The following is a 9245-nucleotide window of genomic DNA, read 5'->3' as shown; positions in this document are numbered from 1 at the left end:
TCTGTTGTGGGGAGAAGGGAAAGGAGTTTGTAAGCCGCTCTGAGACACCTTTGGGTAGTGAAGGGCGGGATATAAATTCAATCTCTTCTTCTTCTTCTTCCTCAAACTCCCCTCCAGGTTTCAAAAAGATTGGATGTGGGGGTCCAATTCTATGGGCCCCAGAAGGAGGTGCCCCCATCCTCCATTGCTTCCAAAGGAGGGAAAAATGCCTTGTGGGCTGAAAGCAGTAATCCCTGAGCTGGCTGTTATAATTTTGTGTTCCAGCACCCCTAGTGCAGCTTAGAGGGAACTGTGGTCAGCAGCCTCACGCAGGTTCTCTGAATAGATGTCATAGAAATTTTCTAGAAATTTTCTAAATAAGGACAAAGTAGAGGCTTGCTTTCATTTAAACCATTACTTGATCCAAAATGTCTTTGCTTATTTTAAAGATTAGGCTTCTGACAGTGTCACCAGAAAGTGAGATCTGGTTCACTTTTCCTACTTGTTACTTCTCAAAGACAAGCCTTGCTGCTTCTAGTAGACATGCTTTGACAAACTAGACAATTGTATGGGACTTCTTACACTCAGTAATAAGGAACACAATGTGATAAATTCAAGAACAGCTTTATTTTTGAGCAAAGTATCTATTTGAATCCAGTTAGGAACATTTGAGAATGCACTCCTTTTAAAAGAATTCAGTATATTTAGGTATGAATATATGTAACTGTTCAGTGTGGTTCTTCAGTTTTCTGAGTTCGATGCTTTCTGCATTAAGGACTTTCTTTCAAATAGAGTATTGAAGTTTTTTAATGATGTTGTTAACAATGCTTGTGAAGCCCCACTGTAAAAATGCTTCTTTTATTGACACTTTCTTTCCTGAAACTATGACTGTTACATCCAGGGGGAACTGAGGTTATTACAAGTTCATCTCCTCATACAATTCTACATATCCCCACAGTGTAAAGTGCTAAATTCCGGATAGATACATGTTTGTACAGCCCTCACAAAAGAAAATGAGGAAAAGAAAATCAACAAATGATAAATGCAAGCAATGCTCCCTCTAAGCTGTGGAGATTTGTGAGCAAAAATTCTACTTTGTGAGCTACTGGCAATAAAGTTGTGAGCAAGCGATTTGGCTACTGTATAAAATAGTTTGCCCTGGAGCCATCCTTCTTGAGCTAAGACAAAAATGTGTGAACTGGAGGTTAAAAAACTGTGAACTAGCTCACACTAACTGCGCTTAGACGGAACACTGAATACAAGTAGCCCTGTTGGCTTTCTTGACACACAGTAACTAGAGTAGTTAACAGCCTGGACAAAAAATGTCCTCTCCATTTAATAGACACTTAATGGATTTTATTTACCATGTTATTTACCTGCATGCTGTGGAAAGTTCCAGCTGCCCATTTCCACACACTGAGCATCTATTAAAGGGGCAGAACATTTTTTCTAGCAACAAAAGAGGAATCTGCTGTATGCTAAATACATTCTACTGGGTTCTAACTGTGAATAGCTCTATAAGAGAGAACAGCACAGTCCTAGCATCACTGCCACAAAGTAGCCTGGCGGGAAAATGCCCTAGAATGCCATAGAGTCCACCTTCTACCGTGGCCATTTTGTACAAGTGAGCTAATCTCTGTTGCCTGGAGATAGTTGCAATAGTGGGAGAACTCCAGCCAGCACCTGGAGGTTGGTCAACCCTACTGATTGCCCAATATTCACGATGGGAAACAAAATCCCACTGATATTATTTGTAGTAGTAGACAAACAATGAATAGCTTTCAAATAAATTTATGAGACACACATTACCCTCACACACACACTCAGGTTAAGAACCCAGGCTTTACAACAGTGATACACAGGTCCTGGTCACACCAGCAGGAAAAGCCGCGGGGGAAGTGCGGCTTTTTAGAGCTGCAACAAACTGAAGCGCGCTATCGTGATCTCAGATTCCCCCGCGGCTCCGTCCTCCGGCAGCCGATCACATCACGCAAGGCAACAACAACGCACCGCATTTGTGCGGATGCGTGGGATGCGAATGGGCGCTGGATGCGACGGCCTACCAGTGCATCCCTGATCAGACGCACGCCCACACCGCGCATTTCCCTGAAGATACTGCTTGTTTGCTGGCACCTTTTAAAACTACGTTTTTGGCCGGAAGGGACGGGTTGGGGGTGGGGGCGCGACGCTTGCCAGATGTTGGCATCTGATTGTGCCAGTTTAATCTGCCCTCAATCCATCCGTTGCGCAGGGCAAATCCTCCCGTGTGACCGGGGCCACAGTGGCTCGGGAGGCACATGTGGCTATCTGACATGTCACTATGGCTCTACTGGGCAATGTTCCCCAGTGTGGCACTTGTGGGTGATGCCATTACTTTGCAGAGCTGGCAGGTGGCTTCCACCTTGAAACAGGTGCCACCACAGGAACTGGAGGTTAAGTAAGTGGAGAGCGGCAAACATCATGCTAGGGATGGAAGTGAAGGGCCTATGCTCTCCAACACACAACCCACCCACCCCCGCCACCCTTCTCTGCAGCCTCTTCACTCTCATCCCAGGACCCAGTCAGCTGTTGGGAGGAAAGCCACCTGACAGAGAAGAGAGTAAAAACACCACAGCAGCCACTGGGGGGGGGGGAAGCAGGCCCCAATGGGGCTGGGGGTTTTACTCCTCTTTCTTCAGGACCAGCTTGCTCTCCTCTGGGAGCACTGGTAATATCACTCTCTCACCTGAGCTGCTGTACCTTGTTTTGAGGAGAGAGCTCGAAGGCAGAGAAGGAACACTTGCCCTCACTTGAGATACACACGAACTGGCTAAAATTCAACAGCAGAGAGGAGACACAACCCTACATGCTCAGAAGCAATCTTATAATCGAAAAGGTTATAGTTTATATTTAACACATATTACTGCATCCTTGTGCTTGGTTGGGTAGCATTAAGGCTGTACTGGGTAGGGTACTAACATGCAGGATGTTTTTAACACACTTATGTCCTATTAGGGTTGCCAGAGCCCGGGTCTGGGTGTGTGTTCCCCCGATTTTTAAGGCTTCTGCCTGTCGCTGGCCAGCTGCCCTGTGGGAGGAGCCCCATCCCAAAACAGGGATGTTGGGTGGTGACATCACATAGAAGTGACATCATCGCATTGGAGATGCTGCCGCACAACACTCTGGTTTGAGGGCCAAAGAGGGCAAAACTCAAAACCATAGCATTTCCATGCAATATCCCCGGAGTGATGACGTCCCTTCCACATGACATCATCATGTCGGGGACATCATCATATGGCAACATCACCCCATCCCCCACTCCCAGAGAGCTCCCCCCCACCCCCCGCTGGTAGGAGGTAAGGACTTGGCAACCCTAGATCCTACTCTAACTATACTCATGCCTTGGCCTATACTGGAACTGGACATGCTACATGAAAGATAGGCAGGGTCAGTAGAACATGGCACACAGGTACTATTAAGGATGTTGCACACATATCTATCCCTCATCAAAACTGTTGTCTGGATGCATTCTAAGGCAACCTAATCACTCAGCCACTAGGGTTGCCAAGCTCCAGGTGGGGCTTGGAGATCTCCTGGAATTACAACTGGTTTCCAGACTACAGGGATCAGGTCCCCTGGGGAAAAATGGCTGTTTTGGAGGATGGACTCTATGGGCATTGTACCCTGCCCTCCCCAGGCTCCACTCCCCCAAATCTCCAGGTGTTTCCCAGTGTAGAGCTGGCTACCCTACCAGCCACATAAGAGTGCTTATCTGTGACCAGCTGTCATGCAGTTGGAAGAATGTTTTGATCAGGTGAACAGGCCAATTAAGTAAGTCTTTTGCATAGAATCTGCATCCCTCTCTTCTGGCATGGTGCTGATTCCATAGATATGAGGCATGGGATTGGGCCCTGCCAATGTGATTGGGTTACACCTCCCAAGATGCACAGGAGCTGCTCACAGTTTAGCAGTTACACGCAGCTGGATGAATATCAGAACAAAACTTTCGATGGCTGAAACTGAGAAAAGCAAGAGCCTGAATCCAGGAAGAAGTTTTGAGTATAACTGAACATACATATAAAGCAGCTTTATACTGAATCAGACCATCTGTCTATCAAAGTCAGTACTGTCCACTCAGACTGGCAGCGGATCTTCAGGGTCTCAGGTGGAGGTCTTTTATATCACCTACTATTTAATCCTTGAATTGGAGATGCCGGGATTTAACCTGGGATCTTCTGCATACCAAGCAGATACTCTACCACTGAGACACAGCCCCTCCTTTAATTGTCCTTTCATGATAAATATTTGCAAAGGTTAAATTATATGCACTCCCAAAAAAAATCTAAGTCAAGAATGAATTAATTTTTAAAACAAAAAAATTAAAACTTTGCATCTCAGCAATCCAAATTCTGAGCCAAGAAAACTTGAATTCGCTACCTTATATAAGTTATAATGGGTATAAACTGATAAAATTGCTATTTTACATTATATATTTTGGTTTTGCTAATCAGAGGAAGGGGCGAGGGCACTGAAGCTCAGCCCCAACCATTAAAAATCTTATTCAATCACTTCTCAAGCTTCTGAAATTTCAGCAGGCATCAACTACAAGCGTTCAACTGTATCTTCATAAGGTTTCAGAACTTGCCTTTTTAAAAAATGAAAAATAAAATTTCACAAAATTCATTTCTACAGTCTGTGATTCCCCCCCCCCACCTATGCTTCCACAGATCAGTGGCATATACAGCCCTGTCTATAGTTTCAGGGATCTGTAGTTTGAAATGTTTGAATATTCGTAACATATAAAACAAACGTAAGGCAGAAATGCACTTCGGTTAACTGAGGTCCAGTCCAGTAATGATTTTTCCCATTTCTCCTTAAAAATATTTTATAGGCCTTGACGTTTGTTTTGTTACAAAAATATCACTGTGTTCCTGTACTTCCATCTGTTCCTCCTCCATTGACATACTGAAGCATTTCTGTAACGTAGTGATAATTTTAAGGGTTTTTTAAACACATTTTTCTGACTTCCTCTTTGCTTACTCCACCCAAGCCATTCAGATAATTCAATTTAATATATATATATATGGGTATTCATTAGGCATCTACTAAAATAGGTTTGAGGAGCTGCGGTGGCTCAAGTGGTTAAGACGCTCAACTGCAGGCTGGGGAAGTTCGGTAGTTAAGCAGTTCGAGACCCGAGTTGCCACATGACGGAGTGAGCTCCTGTCTCTAGTTCCAGCTCCTGCCAACCTAGCAGTTCAAAAGCAAGACACTGCAAGTAGATAAATAGGTACCACTTCAGTGGGAAGGTAACAGCGTTCCGTGCGCCTTGGTGTTTAGTCATGACCAGGGAAACGTCTTCGGACAGCACTGGCTCTTTGGCTTTGAAACGGAGATGAGCACCGCAACCCTAGAGTTGGATTTGACTGGCTTTCGAGCAAGGGAACCTTTACCTTTTTAAAATAGGTTTACTAGCTTCCTTCAGTCCATAGACATGTTTTCTGACCATCTAAACAACAAGATAACCAATGCTAACTTTAATTTTAAATGTGCAGCTTAGCTTTTCAACCCTTCCACCCTGCCCCACACATTTACATACAAGACTAGCTTCTTCCCTGAAGCAATTTCAACATATTTATGTTCAACATTAACAGCTTTATAGCAACCATATTTACACCTCCCTCTTCTTCAAATAACATCTCACAACTAATACTGTATAAAAATGGAAACCCCACAAACTTGTCCTTGGGATGGCATAGTTAAGTATTTAGGAGACAGCCACTGAACTGCATCAGAAGGGGAGGTGAGACAGCAAGGCAGCCATGACAGCCTTCCTGGGACCAACTGCCATTTGTCTTTGCTTCTCCATCAGTAGCCTTTCCACTTAACTGCACTCGAAAAGAGGTCATCAACCTGCCCTTTGCATTCTCTTCCCCAAACTGCTTCCGTCCACAGCCATTCCATGTGGTTACATGTTCCGGAGAGGTGAGACAATGAAGCTCACTCCATTGACATGTCTAGAACCAACTGCCATTTTGCTCCACACCTTCCCTGAACTGTCTCCTGAAGTGGCTATTCCATCTCATCATCGTAAAATAGCTTTGTAAGTTTATCAAATATTTGGTGTCTGAATTTGCTTCTTTTTCTTCTGTAGGTGTTACACTGTAGGTGTTATGCTGAATTGTAAACCACCTTGAATGCAATGGCAGAAAGGGAGTATATAATTGTATCACACAGATAACTCCCATTTGAGTTTACAAAAATGGTTTTCACTAATGTATAACCTGACTCATCAGCACAAAAGTGAGTTGTTATAATTTCCCACCCTTGTCTATTTGTTAATGCGAAAAAGATGTAGAATTATTTGCCAGGAAAATAAATTATACTCAGTATTAGTTGGACTGATTAATGGAGCTAATCTCCTGCTGCTTTTTCCTCCAGATGGCAAACTGCATTTTTCTTTAGCGGGAGAAAAGCTGAAACAAAGCAGAATGGAACTCCCTATACTTATCTAACATAAGAGTCATCACGTAACCATTCACACATGCAGGACAAGTTTTATTCTCCCATGAGGTTTATTGTTCCATTAAAATTTTTGATAGACACTTTCCTTTAGATACCACCCACTACACTCTTTTAGGTCTAGCAAATGCACATTGTTACATAGATCCAAATGTCTTTTCACTTTCTAGTGTATTTGTTGTGGGAAACATTGATATTGCCAGTAAGTTATAATGGGTATAAACTGATTTGTCCCTGATATGAGGTTTTGTTCTGTTTCTCTATGGATCAACTATGCTCATAAGTGTTGAATGGGATATGATTGTATGAGCTTCAGCACCTATATCATCACTAGTGAGAAGTAACTAAACTCCTTGGCCTCAAGCCCATCCATGCCATTTCATGCTTTTGAGAAATTTTATTTTAGTGTTTTTTAGAGAATGAGCCCTCCCTTCACTATATTATTCAAAAACATGAGCATTTATATAAACTTTTAAACATAAAACATGGTACACAGCAGCAAAACAAACACAGTGCCCCTGCTGTTTCAGAGACCTTTATCTTTTATTTTGAAAACTGTGAATTTAGGATTCAGTAGATTGTTCCTTTCACTCTTCAGATATAGAATATCCCTGTTTTCTGTTTATAGTCAAGAAAATATGTCTTATAAATATGTGGCAAATAACAGAAGATCCTGACTTAGAACAATATAATGGACTAGCTGAAAGCCATTCCAGACTCATTTTATGTAGCAAATTTTATTTTGTGGGTCACTAAACAGTTGATTAGAGGATTACATTGCAAGCAGACACTTCTAATCACTCATCTCTAGCTCACCTGTTGACTTAAAAACATTGGTATTAAATAATGGAGCAAACTCCGCTGATAAAAGTTAAATGCATTATCATCACAGTTGTAATTCAAAAGACAGAAAATGTGTATCTGTCAAGATCTCATTCTTTTTCAGTGCTCCAAAAGGCAGCAGTTCTAGACGCCATGTGTTCAATATGTCCCATTCACCAGCCATGTGTGTTCAATATGTCCCATTCACCAGTTTCCCTCCCCAAAACATGGAACAAAAATGGCAAGAGCCTCTGAAATAGTGCCTCTGTTGATAACTTAGGTCAACAAATGACCTAAGTTATCTCAAATTATCTCAAATCAGTAACCTACCAGCACTTTTGTTTCTATAAAGCTCTTCAATGAAATTAACCAGCATATGTATCATGGGCTGATACACCAGATAGTTCATAAGAAAAATTCATATCAGTTTAGACCTTTGCTTTCACTTATAACTATGACGTTTTAGCTGCCCTTTAAAAAAACACACACACACACACAAATAAAACACACGCTGCCATCTCCTTGTGGGCTCAGAAAAGCATCTGTAGGAGTGAAGCTGCTTAAAAAAAAAAAAATTAAGGGGGCGTCAAAGCAGCAGCGGCATTCTACATACCCCAGACGCGGTGCTGCTTTCGGTCAGAGGGGGAGGCAATTTCTCGCTTTCCTTCCCCGCTTGTTCCGCCTCGGCCACCCCCTGTTCTTGCTCCGCTCCCACCGCCTCCGCCGACGGGGGGTCCAAACTCTCCTCATTCATCCCGCAGACCAGCAAGAACCGTTTGTCGCCGACCGCGGGCAGCAGGAGATCCGAAGTGGCCGCGCTGGAAGGCTGCTGCGGGGTTTGCAGCGACATGGCCTCTGGAACGGCGCCGCTCTTTGTCAGCGAGGCATCGGGGGGGAGGAGGGGGGGGACACCACTGCAGCCTTTCCCCACCCGCCCTCCGTTAAAAGCGCCAGCACAAATCCCCCCCCCTCCCCGGCGTCACCTCAGACAACCCCTCTACCTCAAGAGACACGCACGACCCATGCCGTGCCCCGCTCTCGCTAGCCTTCTCCCCCCGGCCCCTCCTCCTCCAGACCAGAAAAGGAAGTGGCACCTGACCCCCTTTCTCTGCCCCACAGAACAGCTCCCTCTACCCGGCTGCGCTCCTTCCCCCGGGTCCCAAACCCCACTACCGAAAGGAAGGCAGCCCGGCTTCTCCCCTCAGCCTCTCCGCTCCCTCAGCCAGCCGCAGAACGACAACGACCTCTCTAGGCCGCTTCCGGCATAAGCAGAGGCAGCGGCAGCGGCAGCAGCCGAGCACGGAGCGCTTCCCTCGCCGCTACCCGAGACACCCCCGCACGGAAGAGACGAGACGTTGAGTCGTGGCGGTAGCCTCACTGCCGCCCCCGCTAATTTCCCCACCGGCTGGCGAGGAAGGAAGGAAGGAAGGAAACTCAGACTGGGCTGTCAAGCTGACAGCCTCCTCCCTCCGCCACCGCCCCCGTCGCCGCAGTCAGGCTCGGAGTATCCGGAATTCTCCGCACCCCACGCCGCCGCCACGCCACCTACAGCCCGGGGACAGAAAGCCAGGCCGCCATGTTGTGGAGTGGAGGCTCATTATTAGTATTTAAAAACCAAAACCCAGAAACAGCAGCAGCAAAAAAAGGGGGGGGAGGCACGCGGCTACGAAAACTCCGTAACGGCAAAGTAAGCTGCAGAAAAGCTTCTTCCGCAGACGCGATGCGGGGGAACAAGAGCTCCGCGCCCGTTCTTTACGCAGCTACCGCAATTCACAGAAGAGATTCTCTACCGAGCGATTTGACAGCGCGGCCGTCCTCCTTCTACGTCATGTACGCAGCGGGTATCCTGAAGGTGCCGTCTAGTTCCCCGCCCGGCAGGAAAGAAGGATGGACGGACGGTGCTGGCGCGGCTACGCTCAGCCTCAATCCACAGCAGCGGCTGG

The 9245-nt window shown here is 45.6% G+C and overlaps 1 protein-coding gene across 1 annotated transcript in view; it reads right to left on the bottom strand.

Moving 5' to 3' along the window:
- HECTD2 (HECT domain containing E3 ubiquitin protein ligase 2) overlaps window positions 1-8154 on the bottom strand; it is a 55734-nt gene extending 47580 nt beyond the window's left edge. Inside the window, exon 1 of the mRNA XM_015410179.1 lies at window positions 7916-8154. Coding sequence (XP_015265665.1) covers window positions 7916-8152 — 237 coding nt within the window. The 5' untranslated portion in view covers window positions 8153-8154. The remainder of the gene's footprint in view (window positions 1-7915) is intronic.
- Window positions 8155-9245: the final 1091 nt, after the last annotated feature.

The sequence above is a fragment of the Gekko japonicus genome, unplaced genomic scaffold (genome assembly GCF_001447785.1).
Source record: "Gekko japonicus isolate JY-2015 unplaced genomic scaffold, Gekko_japonicus_V1.1 scaffold841, whole genome shotgun sequence".
NCBI classification, from domain to species: Eukaryota; Metazoa; Chordata; class Lepidosauria; order Squamata; family Gekkonidae; genus Gekko; species Gekko japonicus.
The sequence above is the reverse complement of the archived record's forward strand: the minus strand, read 5'-3'. Positions and strand labels throughout refer to the sequence as shown.